Source organism: Bubalus bubalis, chromosome 14 (genome assembly GCF_019923935.1).
Source record: "Bubalus bubalis isolate 160015118507 breed Murrah chromosome 14, NDDB_SH_1, whole genome shotgun sequence".
Taxonomy (NCBI): domain Eukaryota; kingdom Metazoa; phylum Chordata; class Mammalia; order Artiodactyla; family Bovidae; genus Bubalus; species Bubalus bubalis.
In genome coordinates, this window is record NC_059170.1 from 36,397,929 (window position 1) to 36,418,532 (window position 20,604).

At 41.2% G+C, this 20,604-nt stretch overlaps 2 protein-coding genes across 6 annotated transcripts; both read left to right on the forward strand.

Moving 5' to 3' along the window:
- The first annotated feature begins 1,293 nt into the window (after positions 1–1,293).
- On the forward strand, positions 1,294–6,257 carry PCNA (proliferating cell nuclear antigen). Its single transcript, XM_006047748.3, has 6 exons — positions 1,294–1,712; positions 2,819–2,916; positions 3,055–3,122; positions 3,862–4,056; positions 5,644–5,767; positions 5,858–6,257. The coding sequence occupies exons 1-6, from the start codon at positions 1,492–1,494 to the stop codon at positions 5,935–5,937; spliced, it is 786 nt and encodes a 261-aa protein (XP_006047810.1). The 5' UTR covers positions 1,294–1,491; the 3' UTR covers positions 5,938–6,257.
- Positions 6,258–7,796: 1,539 nt separating this feature from the next.
- Positions 7,797–16,102, forward strand: TMEM230 (transmembrane protein 230). Of its 5 annotated transcripts, XM_044927918.1 has the most exons (6): positions 7,797–8,086; positions 10,119–10,232; positions 10,598–10,676; positions 11,556–11,678; positions 11,811–11,878; positions 15,016–16,102. In XM_044927918.1, exons 2-6 carry the CDS (start codon positions 10,210–10,212, stop codon positions 15,041–15,043), a joined length of 321 nt encoding a protein of 106 aa, XP_044783853.1. In that variant the 5' UTR covers positions 7,797–8,086; positions 10,119–10,209; the 3' UTR covers positions 15,044–16,102. The 5 variants fall into 5 exon arrangements, with proteins under 5 accessions (XP_044783853.1, XP_044783854.1, XP_025119831.1 ...); XM_044927919.1 differs by lacking the exon at positions 10,598–10,676 and having other exon boundaries at positions 7,827–8,086; XM_025264046.2 differs by lacking the exon at positions 11,811–11,878 and having other exon boundaries at positions 7,835–8,086.
- The last annotated feature ends 4,502 nt before the right edge of the window (positions 16,103–20,604 follow it).

Genomic DNA, 20,604 nt, shown 5'->3' on the forward strand with positions numbered 1-20,604 from the left:
GAGCATTGAGTAGGGAAAGGCAATTTTTGAAACCATAATGGTTGACAATATTCTAGATTTGATGAAATGCATGAATCTTTTGGCCAAGGAATACAAAAATTCCATGAACAGGATAAATAAAACCAAATCCACACCATACATGGTAGAAAGACTAAAGAATTCTACAGACCAAGGTAAAACATTAGAAGCAACTAAAAAGAAATGCTGTAAACAAAGGAAAAAGAAACAAAGGGAGAATATTTATAATAGGGAGATGATTAATATATGAAATGCTTTTAATCAATAAGAAAAAAGTTTAACAGAAAAAATATAAACATGCAATGGTCAAGAACTGTATGAAAGATATCCAATTTGCACCAGTCTTTTAATATGCAAATTGAAATTTCCACACAAATGAGCACAGATTTAAAAATTAGACTGCCAGTAACTATAGTTAGAAAAATTAGGGGCAAGGAGCATGCTCATAGTCTTGGCTGGAATGTAAATTAGAATCTTTTAGAAGTCAACTTAGTTAAACATTTATCAAAAATTTAATGCGTATGCTCCTCTATCCAGCAATACTAAAGGAGTTGCCCGAATTACAAGAGATTGGCAATTAGGTTAGGTTACCTTTGTAGGATATGATGCCATCTTTTTAAGAGGTGCTGATAACAAAACATGAACCCGGCATAAAATTAAACATACTTTAGTAAGCACTTTGCTTTATTCTTTATGGCATGAACTCATTTTTTTTTTAAGATATATACTTTTAGAGGAAAAAAACTTAGAAAGTTACATACAATAAATGATATCAATTGGTGTGTAGGTGGCGGAGGAGCTTTAAGAGCTGGTGGTGGGGAGATAACTGTTTTGTTGTTGTTTTTAATCATAACTACCTCCCTTAAAGCAGCTAAAGAAAAGGTGGCTTTTCTTCCTAAAGAGTCAAACTGATGCGACTGAGCACAGAGCCTCGATTTACGTTTCACTCACGGCTGTAAATTTTCTACCCCTCAAGCGGGAGGCTGATGAGGCACCACAGAGTCGCAGCTCATCGACCATTCCCGCCCAGTCTAGGACTGATTTTCACACTCACAAGGACTCCCCTAACGGGTGCCGGAACATAACAAAATGGCCAGGACTCCAGCGCACGCCTATCTGCTGGGCCAACGAAACGCGGCGCTCCTGCCCCGCCCCCATACCCGCATCCTCCAATGGATGTTCGGGGTGGGGCGGCTTTCGTGCACTGCACGGACAGGATTGGCTTTACAGTCTCTCCGCCCAGGCAGCAGGAGGCAGCGTGATGACGTACCAACAAGGGGCGAGGGGGCGTAGCGCGCGCTACCAGACGCGGCAGTATTAAACGGCTGCAGGCGCGGCTACCTGTTAGAGGCTTCCTTCGTCTCAGGCGTTCTTAGTCGTGTTCCGCCTCTCGCTCTCAACCTCTGAAGCCTAAGCCGGCTACACCTTCCTCACTCCTTCTACCTGTAGCCGTGTCATTGCGACTCCGCCACCATGTTCGAGGCGCGCCTGGTCCAGGGCTCCATCTTGAAGAAAGTGCTGGAGGCGCTTAAGGATCTCATCAACGAGGCCTGCTGGGACATCAGCTCAAGTGGCGTGAACCTGCAGAGCATGGACTCGTCTCATGTCTCCTTGGTGCAGCTAACCCTTCGCTCCGAGGGCTTCGACACTTACCGCTGCGACCGCAACTTGGCCATGGGCGTGAACCTCACCAGGTGAGCTCCAAAGCCTCGGACATCCGGGCCATGGTCCCCTCCTACCTCTGGCTTTTGGCGCGAGCTCCTACGAGCCGGGCCCTTATTGGCTGGCGTGGGCCATCTGCGTCTTCTCATTGGCCTGCTGCGGAGTTGGGGGGCGGGTGGCGGGACCCAGCAGAGCGCGCGGTTTGCAAAGCCCGCGCTGGCTGCAGCGCAAACTGCGAACCGGTTGTTTTCCGCGCCAAAGTCACAAAGCGGGTGGTGGCGGGAAAATGATGGACTTTGCGGTGCCAGGAAAAGACTGTTGCAGAACGCTTTGGTCATCAAGTGCAGGCAACTTGGATGAGAAACCTTGGACCTGGTTGACTTAAAGTGCTTTATAGTGTATCCTAGTTCAGTCACCCTATCTAGGGACCAGAGTATTTCTTTTATTACTGCAAAGTTGCGGTGAGCACCCTAAGATCCTGGACTTGAAAATTTTCTCCAGGGCAGTGGCGTTCAACTTTTGAACTACACATGTTTAAAGCTTATGATAAATACCATGCTGACATCTTAAAGCTTATGATAAACACCCATAGTACATGCAGTGTACTTTAATAGCTTTATTAGATCATTTTTAAAGATAATTGGCCCGATAATTTACTTCACCCACCCGAAATTCATAAAATATTGTCCTTTTATTTATATCCAGGAGTGAAACTGCTCTTGGTATGTTGTGGGCCTTTTGGGTATAAATACTGCCAGACCGCATTCCAAAGTGTCTGGACCGGTTTGCATATCCCTCGTGCAGTACGTTTTCCAATCTGACAGATGGCCTACTGGTTAAGGGTTTCCCTGGTGGCTCACTTGTAAAGCATCACTTTGCCAATGCAGGAGATGAGGGTTCGATCCCTGGGTGGAGAAGATCCCTGGAGAAAGAAATGGCAACCCACTCCAGTATTCTTGCCTGGGAAATCTCATGGACAGAGGACCCTGATAGGCTGCAGTCCAGGAGACACCACTTAGGGTCTAAACAACAGCAACTAATGGTTAAAAGTGGTAACTCCTGATTTTAATTCCATTAGAAAACTAACGATCTTGAGAAGATGGTGTTGATTTAAAATCCTTTGTCTTCTCTGTTCTAGCATGTCCAAAATACTAAAATGTGCTGGCAATGAAGACATCATTACCTTAAGGGCTGAAGATAACGCGGACACCTTGGCACTAGTATTTGAAGCTCCAAGTAAGTCCACCCTTCTACTGAGTTATGGTAGAGGAAATTAAAATGCAGTGTCAGTATTTCCCAAGTCTGATGATTGTAAAATATACCTCTTAGATGTAAACTTACATGTTTTTCTTCATATTTGCTTTCTTTTGGTAGATCAGGAAAAGGTTTCGGACTATGAAATGAAGTTAATGGATTTAGATGTTGAACAGCTTGGAATTCCAGTGAGTATCACAAGTTTCTGATTGAGCATGCTGTACACAGTCATGATAGTTACATAACATATATTTATATAATAATTTAAAGCCTACTTCCTAATAGAACTTTTCTATATATCTGCTCATGTATATTCCAGAGTAGGGTATTTAGACTGGCATATTTGTCATTTTATTAAATTATGGTGTTCTACAGTGGCTCATTGGTTTGAATTCATTGCTGCCAAGGACATATTTGCATTAACCTCTGCATCTTTTAAAAAAAATTATTATTCCTAGAGTGCTTGATTTGTATTGAAAGGAGATTTTAAAGCTATTTTAGCAGAAATTCATTATGGTTAGGTTTTATCAACATCGAAAGAAGATGTGTTCAGATGTTTACAATGCCTAACATGCTCTTGTTTTGGAAAGCAAACCTATTTGTGCTGTTACCATTTGTATGCCATATCCTAATGTCTTCTTGATTTAGACCTCCTATAGAGTGATTAGATGGAGGCTCTTGTTCCCTGGATAATGCATTTACTTTTTTTAAAGTTTAAGTTCTAATTGGTTTCTTAGTATGATTATTCTTATACTTTTTTATATCTGCATTTTTTTTTAGTAGAATGTTAAGAAATTGCACAATGAGTGATATTTCAGAGTAATCAGAAAATCTTAATTCTGAGTTCTTGTTTAGATGTTGAATCTTCCAGAAGTGAGGGTCCCAAATCTTTCATTTCCATGACCTTTACATTTCTTTGTTTTATAGGAACAAGAGTATAGCTGTGTAGTAAAGATGCCTTCTGGTGAATTTGCACGTATATGCCGAGATCTCAGTCACATTGGAGATGCTGTTGTAATTTCCTGTGCAAAAGATGGAGTGAAATTTTCTGCAAGTGGAGAACTTGGAAATGGAAATATTAAGTTGTCACAGACAAGTAATGTTGATAAAGAGGAGGAAGCTGTAAGTAGTTTTTAAGTAAACAAAATACTTTGAAGAATTACACTAGGTTATGTCCTAGTCTGCTAAGGCTACTGGGACAAAATACCATAGACTGAGTGGCTTATAAACAACAAAAGTGTATTGAAGCTGGCAGATTTGGTGTCTGATGAGGGCCTGCTTCTTCATTTAAGAAGACAGCAGCCTCCTTAACCTGGTGAAAGGGGTAGGGGAGTTCTCTGGGGTCTCTAAAAGGCACTAATCCCATTCATGAGGGCTCTGCCTTCCTAACCTAAGCACCTCCCAAAGTCCCCTCCAATAACATCATATTGAAAATATGGTTTTAATGTGAATTTGATGGGGGGTGGACACAAACATTTGGTCCATAGCACGGTAATTACTAAGATTAAAGAAAGCTCTAAAGAAAAACAGTTTGCATTTTCAAGTAACTGATTTGTGAGAATTGAAAGACACTTGAAATCTGCAACTGATCTATAAATGCCGTATAACTTAAATTTGTGAGAAGGGAACGCAAATTCAGTGCTACCTTTATAAAACTACAGAAGAATGAGTTTGTGTATCAGTCTCACACATACTCTTAAGAATATGATTGGGAGGCTACCCTTGGCTTTCTGTGGGTATTTACTGTGTTTTTACCAAATAATTAAGCAACTCAATAAAAGGATCTGGTTGGGGCGAAAATCTAGCTCTTATGTAATCCTTATATATTAACTTTAAAATAAAGAGTCTAAATATATATATATGTAATAAATATATATTAGTAACAAAACTCCTGGAGCTAACTCTTTTATTCTAAATTACGTCTCATTTCCTTGCCAATCTTGAGTTTTGCTTTTCTCTCAGTAGTTCAGTGGTTAGGACTCCATGCTTTCACTGATGAGGCTATGTGTTCAATCCCTGGTCTGGGAACTAAGATCTTGCAAGCTGTGAGGCAAAGCCAGAAATTTAAAAAGTTCACACAATGAATATCTTACTATTATTATAGTATAAACATTTTATGACATCTAAGAAAATTTATGTTAAGGAATTTTTCAGTGTTCTGCTTCCCTTGTTATTTCAGTTTATTTGAATCAAGATTTTTAATAAGGTCCATACATTACAGTTCATTGGGATGTGCTTATTAGGTTTCTTTTAATCCATTGTTTCTCCAGTTTCAGTTTCCTTCTCTCCATTACAATTTCATTTGTTGAAGAAACTAAGTCATTTGTTATCAAATTTCCCAAAGTCTGGATTTTGCCCACTGAGTTCCTTGTGTCAGTTAATATGTTCTTCAAATCCATTTTCTGATAGATACAGCTCTAGGGGCTTGATGATTTTCAAGGTGTTTTGTTTGGAGGTGGGAGAAGGAGAACATTTTATAGATAATGGTGTGTCCCTCTATAGGAGACGTGAGGTATTTGGATATCTTTGTGATTTTTATCAGCCATAATAAATTTTGTCTATAATCATTAAGTCCTTAGGGTTTGCAGAATTGTAATATATTATTTTATTCCTTTATTTATTAGCTGATTATTTTTTAATGTATACTATAAATGAATGGATTGCCGTTTTCTTAATGTTCAGTATAATGACTCTTGTTTTCTCCCTAAGGTTACCATAGAGATGAATGAACCAGTTCAGCTAACTTTTGCACTGAGGTACCTGAACTTCTTTACAAAAGCCACTCCACTGTCTCCTACAGTAACACTCAGTATGTCTGCAGATGTACCCCTTGGTAAGATAATAAACTTGTTGAATGTTGGTTTTGTAGGTAGTGTATGTGGTACTTCTCAATAATTAACTATGTTCTCCTGTTTTCTTTCAGTTGTAGAGTATAAAATTGCTGATATGGGACATTTAAAGTACTATTTGGCTCCCAAGATCGAGGATGAAGAAGGATCTTAGACATTCTTAAAATTCAAAGAAATAAAACTAAGCTCTTTGAGAACTGCTTCTGAGATGCCAGCACACACTTAAGTCTTTTTTGTCTTTGTACCTCTGAGTACATATGTAGATAATGTTTTCTGTAAATAACTTTTTTTTTCTCCATTCTCTACAACTTGTTTAAAGAAAAGTGCAAAGTCAAATCTGGTCTTGTTAACTGAGTAATACTTCTGCCTTACCTAGGAATAATCCTTATAGTTTTTATAAACAAAAGAGTTTTGACTCTAATAAATGTGTTTTAAGTATCATTTTCAATTTAAATAAAAGTCATTTGAATTTAAGCATCATCATAGGACAGTGCCTTCATTTGGACTACAATGATTGCAAGTATCCTAAACAAGTTACAGTTCAAGCAGCTCTTTCATGTAACTGCTCTATTTTTTCAGTCTAAAGTATTCCAAATACAGCGAGTATTTTGGGGTGATTCATTTGCCAAACTTACTTTGGTATTCTGACGAGCTCAAGAAATGAAAAGAGAGTAGAACACATATAATACTTTGTATTATCAGAAACTAACACTTTACAGAAGCTTAATGTTTGCAAAGTTCAATGGCCTTTATAAGGTCACTTACAGCATTGTTGTAGGGCAGTGTTTTTTTAGCCTAGGGAGCCTTGTACAGGAGTCTTGGAAGTGTTAGTGCAAAAAGTTTTTCTAGTGTAAGTAGACTTTTGGGAGGGGCAGGGGGGACTTATTCCCTTGAAGGATGAAAATGGTTTCCATGGGTGTCAGGAGTCAACCAAGAAAGTGAAAAAGGCCCAGCAGTAATTGTGCTACAAAGTCATATATTAAATTCTAGTTATCCGGTGGTAGAAGGCAATGGCACCCCACTCCAGTACTCTTGCCTGGAAAATCCCATGGACGGAGGAGCCTGGTGGGCTACAATCCATGGGGTCGCTAAGAGTCAGACACGACTGAGCGACTTCATTTTCACTTTTCACTTTCATGCATTGGAGAAGGAAATGGCAACCCACTCCAGTGTTCTTGCCTGGAGAATCCCAGGGACGGGGGAGCCTGGTGGGCTGCCGTCTATGGGGTCGCACAGAGTCGGACACGACTGAAGCGACTTAGCAGCAGCAGCAGAACTCACTATATCCAGTAGATAAATTACCTTCCGGGTGTGTTGGGGAAGGAGACTAACAACAGAGGGGCCTGAAGGTTTTGGAATGAAAAAAATGTTTTATCTACACTGTGGTGATGTCTCCACTGCATTTGTCAAAAAAAAACCTAACCCAATTGTACTTTATATGTAAATTATACTTTAATAAAGGTTGACATTTTAAAGAGCTTTATGTATTGCAAAATGTCCCTTGTGGGCAGCCCTCTTAATGGGGCATGGCCTGAAAATGTGCAGGAAACTGAAGCACGAGAATGTAGGGTGCTACTCCAGAGTAGTGGGTGAGGTAGACGGCGGCAGGCAACGCTGCGCAGACCCGGGGGAAGGCGGCCTTGCCTGGGCACACGGAGACCTGGCAGCTCCAGCTTTCTGGAGCTTCGTCAGCTCGGCTTCTGCGTTTCGCAGCGCCACTGAGCTCCCTACACTGCCAGGGAGGCCGGAAAGAAACACGTGGCCGGGTAGTCCTGGGCCTGACTGTGACCCAGGCGGCGCCGCTGCCTAGGAACCCACCGGCCCCGGCGGAAATGGTGGACAGCCAGCCCGGACTGCAGAGCCTTAGAAAACCCCACGGGGCGCGCTCCGCTTGCGCAGCGCTAAGACCCGACGACTTGTGCGGGCCGCTGGAAAGAAAGCGGGCTTGAAACCGAAGAAAGTAGAATGAGAAGGCATCGCCCCCGTTGACGCCACGTCCGGCCCGCAGCCTCCAAAACATACGCCACTTCCGGCGTCTAGCCGGTCGAGGCCGGGTGGCAGTTGGGGGAGGTCTCGGGCGCTCCAGCTGCCAACCGTGAGCGAGCTGTCCGCGCTCGGGCCCCGGATACGGCGTGCGTGCTCGCTGGGCGGGAGCGGAAGCGGAAGCGCTCGCCTCAGGCTTGCGACGCGGCCAAGACTGCGTTCTCCGCCGGTCAAGGCTGGAGTCATCTGTGTGGAGCATTCACCCTCCCGGGGCACGGCAGGCCGCTTTCCTGAAAGCAGATATTTCCATCTAAATTCACGTCAGTTCTTATTTCTCTTGCTGGCTGGGTCTGGAAGCGGACAGGGAAATAGTGTGGAGAGGCGCGTAGTGCGAAGCTGTATGCTAAGTGCTATGCTTTCAAAATTCTTGCAGCATTCAAGTGCTGAAGAAATTTTGGGATTCCGGTGAGGCTGATAAAAAAGCCTGTTGGGCAGGTACTCAGAAAACATTGCTTTACATTTTTCCTTTTCCCTCTTTTAGAATTCTTACTCTGCTACTAATAAGCAGTCGTCTGGTGTTCCTCACGCCATGCCTATTTTTATGTTTTGATGCAGTGTATGAATAGTTACAGAGAAGTCAATGGCACCCCACTCCAGTACTCTTGCCTGGAAAATCCCATGGACGGAGGAGCCTGGTGGGCTGCAGTCCATGGGGTCGCAAAGAGTCGGACAGGACTGAGCGACTTCCCTTTCACTTCTCACTTTCATGCATTGGAGAAGGAAATGGCAACCAACTCCAGTGTTCTTGCCTGGAGAATCCCAGGGACGGGGGAGCCTGGTGGGCTGCCAGCTCTGGGGTCCCACAGAGTCGGACACGACCGAAGTGACTTAGCAGTAGCAGTAGCATGAATAGTTAATGACAGTATGTAAACTTTTAAAGACTGATACAAATCACAGGTGATTAAATGCTCTCAAAACCCCCCACTTATTGGTAGTTTGGACTTAAAGTTTTATAGAATTAAATATAGATTATCGTGTAATCAGGATCACAACACTTAAAAACATAGTTTTTGACATAATTTGATCTAACCATTTTTGAAAGGCGTATAAGAAAGCACACTTTTATTTTTTTCAGTACTTGATTTCTACATCATTACAAAATTACTAAAAAGGAACAGGAGCGTTTAGCACCAGTTCCTTTATAATGCTAATTAGGTTGTCTGCAGACCACTTAAAACAGCTTATTAATATTTCAGAATTAAGTATATATAAACTGCTTAGATATGTTTCACTTTTAGAAATCAAGTAACTTGATCAAAAAAGGTTTACTTGTTTCATTCACATAACTTGGTGATTTTATGGAGGAAAAGTACACCAATTACAAATGTTTTTCAATTTAATCTTACATACTTTTAAGCTGGTGACGTAATAGGCACGATTCCATTATAGGAGTCAACTTTGACTAGTTTGAACAAAAACCAAGTATTTATTCAGAGTTTGTTTGTTTTGTTTTTGATGTAGCTGAAGAAGTAACTTGGAAAATGAAATTGCTACTTGCAGTGCTTGGGCTGAAGCAGTGCATTCATGTTCAGTCACTTCAGTTGTGTTGGACTCTTGGCGACCCCATGGACTGTAGCCTGCCAGGCTCCTCTGTCCATGAGATTCTCTAGGCAAGAATACTGGAGTGGGTTGCCATGCCCTCTTCCAGGGGAATCTTAACCAACCCCGGGACTGAACTTGGGTCTCCTCCATTGGACTCTACGGCTGAGCCAATGAGGAAGCCCTCTGGGGTGGAGCAGAGAGACAGGCAAATCAGAGGACACTGGTATAATACTGGTAGCCAATAGCTTATCCAAATTTACAAGAACTTTTACAGATCTTTTGTGTTAAATGGATGATATCCATCAGAGGAAAATAGGCAAAATGCTGATGTGAATATATTTCATTTCTCACCCTCTCTCCTCTGTCCTAGTCAAATAAGAGAATCACTTGAGTATATGCTCCTCTTGCTTTTTGTGGAAGCAGTGATGGGGGGACAGGCAGTACTGTAGCAGAATGGTTGAAATGTCAGATGGATTTAAGTGACCACTGTTTCACCTACTCTCTTGTGACTTTGAAAAAATTAGGAGGCAGAGAAACATTAATGGCAAAATAAATATGAAGTCTGGTTCTTGGCAAATGTCTTGATTCTTATTCTACCAGGAGAAACTAGAGTAGAGGCATAATGAGAATGTTTTCATGTCAAAGGAATATCAGGCTCTAAGAACAAGCAGCCCGGAACTCCAGTATGTATAACAAACACATTATTGTAGCCTGCAGACAATAATACTTTTCTTTGTTTTCATACTGTAGCTGTGTCAGCGTGTTATGATGCCGTCTCGTACCAACCTGGCTACTGGAATTCCCAGTAGCAAAGTGAAATACTCAAGACTCGCTAGTACGGATGATGGCTACATTGACCTTCAGGTAAATACAGAAAGGACCTGATGAGATTAGCTGGCTCTATTGATGCTGAGTTAGCAGGGAGACTGATTGTTTTTGATCAGATCCAGGTTTTGCTGATTGTGCCTAGGGTTTAGAGGGAGCAGAAAAGAAACTGCTGAGACTGTCACCCATAGTGTGCAGAAAGAGGGACCTTGGCAGAGCAGTTTCAAACCAATATAAATATTTGTCCATTTCTGAGAAATTTTAGTTGTAATGCCAGAGTCTAATAGTTGCAAATTTTATTTAGTTTATCTGGAAGTAATCAGATTATTTTGTTAAGTAGAATTTTTTAAAGACTGTGTTACCAGTTTGTTTACACTTCAGTCAAAACCAGTTCATCTTTTAAGGGAGAAACTCACTGCTAAAGCCAGCAGATTGTGGGAATCTTCCTTCTTTCCTGATGTCATGAGATCCAATTTATTAAAGGTATTCTTTGTGGCAAACAGTAAGTAAAACAGAGAATATTTTTTAAATGTGTGTCCTTCCTGATCATGGTTTATAAAGTACTTAAGGGTGTAGCATCTCCTTTTGGCCGCTTCCCTTTACACTAGACTATTTTAGGTGGAACTAAGATCAAAGAAGTAGCAGGAACCCCATCCTTTAAATAAGTATCAGTATAAAGAAATCAATTATTCTTTGTACTTTTGGGACCCACATTTGAAGGAGAGAGTTGTTGTTTTTTTTTAAAGCAGGTTGGAAAAGCTTCCAGTCAATTTGGTCACACACAAACATGAGCCAAACCTTAGAAATTTGTCTTTGAATGTTTTAACCTTGAATTGAACTTGTTAGTAAGGCAGGTTACTTGCTCGGTGGGTCAGGCAACTAATGCTTCAGAAAAGGTTGTTTTTAAAACCTTTGACCAGATCCCAGCTTAACTTTGAATTCCAGAAATCATTTTTTTCTTCTTACTTTTCCAGAGCTTGATGTTCACTTTTAATCCCTATAGATTAGTACATTCTTCCATGTGCAAAGGCATGTTTATTAAAAACATGTGTAACATGAAGTGTCTTGTTTTTGTAAGAAAATGATTTTTTTAACAGTACAGTGAGTGGTCTGTGGAATGAGACTAGAACTAGAAAAAATAACATTCTGCTGAGATTTCCTTACTCGAGTTATTGTTAGAGCAATAACTGGAGCTTCCTCTCCTGCAGTCATTTTCCTTTCTCTCCCAGAGCTGCAGTGGGTGGTAGGACTTACTTCAAGACACACCAAGATTGATTTTCTTATCCTCCCTGCTTTCAAGTATCTGAGTCCTGTATATTCATAATGTTCTTCTTTGTCTTTTTTTGTTTGTTTCTCTTCCAGTTTAAGAAAAGCCCTCCTAAGATCCCATATAAGGCCATTGCGCTCGCTACAGTGCTGTTTTTGATTGGCGCCTTTCTCATTATCATAGGCTCCCTCCTGCTGGCAGGCTATATCAGCAAAGGGGTAAGCTGAGGGGCTTGTGGGATTTCCAGAAGATGTTTAAAATGTCAGCCACTCTGTTGTCTTCTATCTAGTACAGCATATTTCAGCAGAAAGAAGAAAAGGTGGTTTTTGTTTTTGTTTTTTTTTTTTAAGATTTTGTTCTCAGATAACAAGATGCTTCTTCCTTTGAGCCTCAACAAACTTCTCTCAGATCCTATGAGGTGGGTATGGCAGGTGGGCAAATTTTCCCTCTGAGATGTGGGCAATTTTCCTACCATCATAGTTTGGAACAGCACAGCTGAGTCTAGTACTGAGGATTCCTGAGTGATAAAGTTTATAACTGGAGTGGGATGCTATTATTGTAACTTTGCAGTGCCGCAGACATACAACCGTAGTTAGTGTTTGGGCAGAAGCAGTGAGGATTGTATAGGTCTGGGGCCACTGACCAAGCCAAGACTTTTGGCTCATGGACCAGATCTTTCTTAAATTGGATTTGGTTGAAGTTCCTGTTGAGCTTCAGTATAATACCTTAGAAACCTAAAGTGGTTTTTGGTGGTTCTTTCTCTTGGATTGTATAGTACTGGCAGTGTTAGTCTCTCAGTCATGTCCAACTCTTTGTGACCCCATGGACTGTAGCCCACCAGGCTGTTCTGTCTGTGGATTTCTCCAGGCAAGAATACTGGAGGATATTCTTCTCCAGGTGATTTTCCCAACCCAGAGATTGAACTGGGGTCTTCTTCATTGTAGGCAGATTCTCTACCATCTGAACCACTAGGGAAGCCCAATACAGATGCTTATACACAGCATCTAAACTAATATTAACCATAGTTCACATCTGATCTTCAACACACACCAGACCAGGGGATGATGGTCACATTGCTTTGTATAGGGAACACAGCAAAGAGCTAAAACTCTGGGCATTATCCTTGGAATTAGGAATAGTAGACTGTCCCAATAAAATGGCTGCACATGGCTTTTGAGATGTATATAAATTTGCTTTAGCTGTGTCGCAATTTGTCTTTAGCTATTTTAAAAGTATCATGTGACTACCAGAGGCTTCCTTAGTGCTGTCTGAATTTGAACATTGAACTTCAGGACTGTGCCTTCAGTTAACTTTATTAATGATGTAAAAATTGAGAGTGGAGGTGAGATCACAAATAGCACTTCACCTTGTGTGATTTATAAAAGACTATAAGTAAGGATAAAGGTGTTAACTAAGAAAATCACTTATTAGATTGTTTTGGTTTTTGGTTTGGTTTGGGGTTTTTTCACTTCTTATTGCAGACATTTCAAACAAAACAGAAGTAGATGAAATAACATAATGAACCCCCAGTATATATCCGCAGTTGAACATCAACAGTTAGTGACCTTTTGTTTCATCTATACCCCCAACTTTTTTTTCTATATATACTAAAGCAAATACCAGATTTACATTTTGCTGGTAAATTATTAAGTGTACGTCTTCAGTATGCCTCTCTAACAGTTTTTACATAGATCTAGGGGTATTGTCTTAATACAATTTACCTTGTTTTTCTATTCCCCTTTTTTTGCGCACTGATAGATCTAGGAACTTGCTTAGATTTAGATCTACTTTGGTTTTCTTTTAGAAAGAATATTTCATAGGGATGCTGTGTGTTTGCTATTACACATGGGTTCTCAAAGCCTTTAATAGTTTTCTTGCTTTCTGGCTCAGCATGTTATCCCAGGCCCAGGCCCATCTGTGTATTTCCTGTCCCCCAACTTTTAAACAGCCATTTCGCTAAGGAGCTCTGGTTTCTTTATGGGAAGTAGATTTAGAGCTCACAAACTGGGCATTAATGATGCCATTACTATTGGTTTTCATTTTTTCTAGGCTTTTTCAGAGACAGAATTAGGAAATAGGTGTCCTTTAGAAAACAGGGAAATATTGTATAGACATTGACCAGACCAAAAAGTTCTGGGTTTTTCCAAAACATCTTACAAAAAAACCTAAATGAACTTTTTGGCCAATCTAATATGTCATAATAGCTATAGTATTAGATATTTCCCATGCAAGTTTAAGGTTACAGTTTGAAGTTAATTTCTTTGCTTTTAGGTATGTATGTCTATCCCAATGATATTGAAATAATTTCTTCATGCCTTATTTGACATTAAATAGTTTAAAAGTAATAGGAGAAGGAAATGGCAACCCACTCCAGTATTCTTGCCTAGAGAATCCCAGGGACAGAGGAGCCTGGTGGGCTGCCGTCTGTGGGGTCTCACAGAGTCAGACATGACTGATGCAACTTAGTAGCAGCAACAGCAGTTTAAGAGTAACAGCAATATTAATGCTAAGTAAAAGAAGGCTGAACTCACTGTAAGTTTTCTTAGCAACTCTTTTAATCCTTAGGATATATCTCCTTAGGGATGTACAGTCGAAATCCTGAAAAAAAGAAACAGAAAAGTAGAAAATGTAAGAGTGAAAGTGAAGTCGCTCAGTCGTGTCCGACTCTTTGCAACCCCATGGACCGTAGCCTACCATGCTCCTCCGTCCATGGGATTTTCCAGGCAAGAGTACTGGAGTGGGTCGCCATTTCCTTCTCCAGAGAAAATGTAAAATAAGATAATAGAAATAGCACCAACTATGTCAACTGAAAGTTGTAGACCATCATTTTTAATGTTCAAATAATCCCCTTTAAAAGTTCTCTTCCTTTGGTTTTAAGCTTGCATTTATTGTCATTGTGTGCCAGCTGGGGCTACTTCCTTTACATGTATCAATCACTTCATTTAATTTCCACTGTAACCATATGAGGTAAATAATCCTCTTTCAGTTTTGAATGAAGCAGCCTGTCAGTATCTGTTAATAGCAGATCTTTGTAGATTGTGTTGTGGTGGTTTAGTTGCTCAGTCGTGTCCGACTATTGTGACCCCATGGACAGTAGCCTGCCAGAATCCATGGGATTCTCCAGGCAAGAATACTGGAGTGGGTTGCCATTTCCTTCTCCAGGGGATGTTCCCAACCCAGGAATCAAACCCAGGTCTCCTGCATTGCAGGCAGATTCTTTACCAACTGAGCTATGAGGGAAACCCAGACTGTGTTATAATAAGGCACGAAAAACAAGGCACAGAGTTTGGTATATTCACAACTAAAAACTTTAAAGGAGTAAAAGTTAGCCAAAGTATCTGTGGATGAACATGAATAATTTCTTTATAATTTTAGTACTTTGCAATTTTTCAGCAATTGTTAAAGAGACAAAGAGATATAAACATTTTCTCTTGGTAGTATAGTTCCCAAAGCTCTGAAAAGTATATGATAACTGATTTATGAATTGGACCCATGACTTTATTTTAAAATGTAATAACTTGCGTGGTAGTAATGTTTGCTTCCTTCTGCCACCAGGGGGCAGACCGGGCTGTTCCTGTCCTGATCATTGGCATCCTGGTGTTCCTGCCAGGATTTTACCACCTGCGCATCGCCTACTATGCATCCAAAGGCTACCGGGGATACTCCTATGATGACATTCCAGACTTTGATGACTAGCACCCACCCCAGCACTGAAGAAAAAAGTCACAGATGGAAATGAGCCCAGCTTTAAGACATTGAGCAGAAACTATGACTAAGGGCTAAGGAGTTCTGCAGTTTGCAGATGTTTAACAAAACAGTGGCCAGATTTTATGGGTCCATCCTGAAAGATGTTAACTAAGCTCACAAGTAACTGTCATTCGGGCATTCTCTTATTTTTCATTTTCTGGCCCTGGCAAAAAGCTCCTGACAAAGTTTTTCTGAATGAATATGCATCATGGGAGAGGAGCAGTTAATTGTATGGGAAAGTGGGAGGTTATTCTGTAGTGGAAAGTGTTCTGCCACCACCCTTTTTAGAGTTGAGCATTCTTTTAAATAGTCCTCATGGTCAGAATGTTCTTATGGCAAATGGAAGAATGCGATATGTCAGATTTCTTATTACTAAGTAATTTATTTTGAAAATAAGTGTCTTCTCCCCATACTCTTTAACTTTGTGTTCCAGTGGAAGACCTTGGCACAATCAAATATCAGTGTGGTGCATCTATAATATTTTTTACTTCCTTTCTTATTAACAACAACTAGGAATTTTTTAAACCTCAAAGCAAATTTTCAAAATGTAAACACTCTTCTCTGTACACCAATCCTTGGCCAGCTCTGATCTGGCCTACTGATAGGTTGGCCAGCATAAAATTTGGATCATTCTGTCCTGTGTAGATCAAAATGTTCTTATATCGTACCTTTATGGACTAGACTTTTGGCTGCTTCCTAAGGAAAAAATGTAGACGAATGGTTATTATTTAGAGTTTATAATCCCATTGTTGACACCTTGTATTAATGTCATTCTGCTGAAGATTTTAAGAATTGGCCTGGATCTCTAGAGAACTGGACTGTCTTAGCTTGATCTGCCTCCTAGCTTGCAAAAAGTGACTTGTATTCAAAAGAAATTAAAATGTCAAAATCTAAATCCTAGACTTAAAAATTAATTTTAACCTATTTTAGAAAACAGTTTAATGATTATATGTCTTTGATCCCAATCCCCAGGACAGCCTTCAGTTTTAGTTAACTAGCATTGTGCTTAGACTGCTTTCTAGTCATTGTTTTGAGCTGTGGTTTTTCCAGTAGTCATGTATGCATGTGAGAGTTGAACTGTAAAGACAGCTGAGTGCCGAAGAATTGATGCTTTTGAACTGTGGTGTTGGAGAAGACTCTTGAGAATCCCTTGGACTGCAAGGAGATCCAACCAGTCAATCTTAAAGGAAATCAGTCCTGAATATTCATTGGAAGAACTGATGCTGAAGCTGAAACTCCAATACTTTGGCCACCTGATGCGAAGAACCAACTCATTGGAAAAGAACCTGATGCTGGGAAAGATTGAAGGTGGGAGAAGAAGGGGCTGACAGAGGATGAGTTGGTTGGATGGCATCACTGATGCGATGGACATGAGTTTGATTAGGCTCCAGGAGTTGGTGATGGACAAGGTGGCCTGGCATGCTGCAGTCCATGGGGTCGCAAAGAGTTGGACATGACTGAGCAACTGAACTGAATGAATGGATTTGGATGATTATAAGGCTGGAAGTGCCATTGGCTGAGATTTGAAGGGCTGTAGGTGGAGTGGTGTTAATGGGGAAGATGAGTTCAGCTTTGGATGTATTAAATTTAGATGTCTATTTGACATCCAAGTGGAAATACTGAGTAGGCAATTGAAATTTGGAGTTTGGGAAGGGAGTCAAAACTATAGTTAGAAATTTGGGAGTCAGTGTTGGGGTGGTATCTAAGAGGTGTTACACCCTCACAGTGGGCACAAATGGGGAAAAAAATCTAGTATGAGACTCAGGAAATGAGGGACAGTGAGAGGGTGACCTGAAGCAGCCACCAAGGTTAGGTGCGTTTGGTAATGGGAGAGTAGGCTGGGGAGTATAGTCGTCTAAAATTCTTGGGCTGACAGTGAAAATGTGAGGAGATATATAAAGCTTACTATCCTTGGCAGTGTTTGCAAAGCTAAGAACCAGAAGGTTTTGGCCAAAGTAAATTATTTGGCTATTTTTTAAGGGTAATGATAGTGCTAATAAGGGGAGGAAATAAAAATGGAATGGTAGGGGGAGTAAACAGCCAGTTCCCAAGGTTGTCTAGGTAAGTTTCTTGTATCCCTTTCTAGAAATGTTCTAAGCACTATCTGTATCTGTTTTTCAAAAAAAACTTACTCCCATTCTATAGTTCTATAATTTTTTTCCCTACATACTCAGTTTTGTGTCTCTTTCTATATCCCAGAGATGAGCCACATTTCTTTTTAATGCACATCGTATGTATATTTTTCCAAGTTGTGCATGTAGTCCTAGGGTCCTAAGAACAGAGACCATAAAAGTCAGATTCCTGGAGTGGTAGTCATATCTTCAATCCCCTGAGGAGTGATCTTTGCTATTGTATTTGAACATTCAGGTTCATAATCTCATACTGTAGTTGGAATTGTTACAGAAGTATTTTCTATTAAGCCAAAATCAGACTTTATGTAACTATGCAATGACAGTAATGGTATAGTCTTGTGCTTTATAGAAAATGTATAAACCTCCATAATAATGGTCAGTGTTTCTTGAACACTTTGCCAGATGTTGTGCCAGGCAATTTCATTACATGTTTCTACTTTATTTTAATATTTAGGAAAACCCTGAATTGAGAAAGATTCTTAGATAAAAAGTTAATATTTAAGACTCACATTTAAGCAAAGTGTGCCCTAGATTTATAAGGATTTTCTTATTTGCAACAGCAGTTATGCCTCTCATTAGTCATTTCCAAGGCTACAAATCCTCCCCATTGGATCAGCTGTTCCGTTAACACACATGATGGCAGTCTTAGGCCCATTCTCTCTGGATAAGCCTTACCTGGTCAGTGTGCCAGAAGCATATGGGTTGCTTCCTTCCTGCCAAGAATTTTTAGGTGCTGAGTATTATAGGGAAAGATAAGGCTTGGTCAATGAGGAGCAGAGGTTGGCCAAAATTGTTTTAAAAATGGAAAAGTTCAGCTGAACTTGATATTGGGGTTTTTCTTGAAAAAAAAAATCAATAGATTTTTCTTGCTCAGAGGCAACCAATTGGAGCAAAATAGTAAGTGAAGCAGCTTTGAGCAGAATTGTCCAATTCACTGCAGTCCCCACCATTGCTTGGTTTCTTTTGTATCAGACCTGTTAGTTTTCTTCATTAAGGGCAAAGAGTGTATCTTACAGTTCCACAAAGTCTAATACAGTGCTTTATGGGCATTTAGGTTATTGAATGAAGAGCCAACACGTTTCTGCGCCAGGATGCAGTGTTTTAAGGTACAAACAGATGGGCTGGTATTGTGTCATTCAATTTCCTAAATGACCCTCTTCAGCTGCTGGGGAGGCTGGCTACTCTGTAGACAGAGTTGATACTACCTGGTGAGTAAGTCTGCGTGACACCCTCTGCTCAGGCCAGTGAGCCCAGTTCACAACCACCTCCAAGTCCCCTCCTCCAGGCTGTGCACAGAGGAGCCTCGTTACTGTGTCCAGTGAGGGAGGCAGGTAAAGGGACAAGAACAGCTTGACTCTGCTGACCTTCAGAGGGCCACCTTATTTGGTTTGCTCTGTCATCTAAATTCCTATCCTAAGGCTTCTTTCCTGGATTCAGTCCCACAGGCTCCTAGCCTCACAGTGTGTAGTTCAATTATGGTTTAATGCCAGCATGGGGTGTGTACAGACTGTGTCTCATTTGCCACAAGGTATTGCACAAATTTCTTCTGGACCCTCAGTTTCCTTATAACGTGGGGATAAACCTGTTCTATAGGGTTCCTACCCCATAGGGTAATTGTGTTGCCGTTTAGTTGCTAGGTCCTGTCCACCTCTTGTGACCCCGTGTACCTGCCAGGCTCCTCTGTCCATGGGATTTCCCAGACAATACTGGAGTGGGTTGCCATTTCCTACTCCATGGGATGTTCCCAACCCGGGGATCAAACCCGTGTCTCCTGCATTGGCAGGTGGATTCTTTGTCACTAAACCACCAGGGAAGCCCAGGGTAATTGTGGGGGTTAAATAAAACAATGTGGGACGGTGTTTCACACAGAGCCTGGCACCCAGTAAGTGGAAGCTGCTGTTTGAGAGTGAAGACGTTCACTCCTTTGGCTACAGGGAGTAGTGCTGGGAATAAAACAGGGAGAGGAGAGAGCCTATCTGTTATCCCTGAGGCCAACCTGGGAAAACTGTTCCATGGTGGAGTGAACCCAGAGCCAGGGGGCAGAGCCAGCATGGCAGTCCTGCCCTCTTCCCTGACAGCTGCCTGTGGGAGGGGGTGAGGAGGTCTCCAGCCCCCACCCTTCTCCAGCATATAGTTGCTCTAGTCCTGCTCTGGTTGAACACAAGAGGAAGGGAAGGACCATGGATTCTAATTTTAAGTTCATCCATGAAATATTTGGGGACATCTACTATTAACATTTGCCTAGACATCAAATCGGAGAAGGCAATGGCACCCCACTCCGGTACTGCATTAGAGAAGGAAATGGCAACCCACTCCAGTGTTCTTGCCTGGAGAATCCCAGGGACAGAGGAGCCTGTTGGGCTGCCTTCTATGGGGTCGCACCGAGTCGGACACGACTGACGCGACTTAGCAGCAGCAGCAGACATCAAATAGGAATGTCCACTTCCTCCAGAAGTTTTCGGCTTACTGAGAGAGAAAGAGATCCATACCTGAACTGGCTAAATGCAATAAGTACTATTTATGAGTAATTTAGAAAATTTTGCTCTTCTAAGTAGATCAGAGAAGAAAGGAGGCTCAACCGTCTCTGAAGAACATCTGGCTGAGACAAGGCTCAAGGGCAGGTGGAAGGGAAATTTGGGCTGGTCCCAAACTGATGATGAGTACTATGGTCTGGGTGCCCAGGATGGGCACTGGGAGAGCTGGGGATTAAGGTTGCCAGAGTGACACAGAACTAGGTTGTGACCAGCTAAGGAATGAGGAACTTTGATAATTTTCTTTTTAAATTTTGTTTTCTTTTTCTCAAAATTATCAGTGCATATATCTGACAAAGTCATGTGGTCCCATCAGGCTGGTCATGAAAATCAGTAGTCTTCTGCAAAGGAAGAGGAGCCCTTTTCCCTTGCTCCCCCAGAAACACTCACCTTCAATTCTTCCAGCTGAAACCTTTTGTACTGACTTCTATATCACCACATGAAATATTTATATTACCATTTAACAGTGTTTCAGTATCAGGCCGAGTCAATTGATTTTCTCCAGTGGAAGATGGAGATTTTGCTCTGTTCCCTTATCATCCCCTGTGATACATACTTCCAGGCCCTCCATTTTCTCCATAAAATTGTGTCACTGTGATTGGATCAATATTAAATGTTGACATTACCAAGAATGCTGCTGCTAAGTCGCTTCAGTCGTGTCCGACCCTGTGTGACCCCATAGACAGCAGCCCACCAGGCTCCCCGATCCCTGGGATTCTCTAGGCAAGAATACT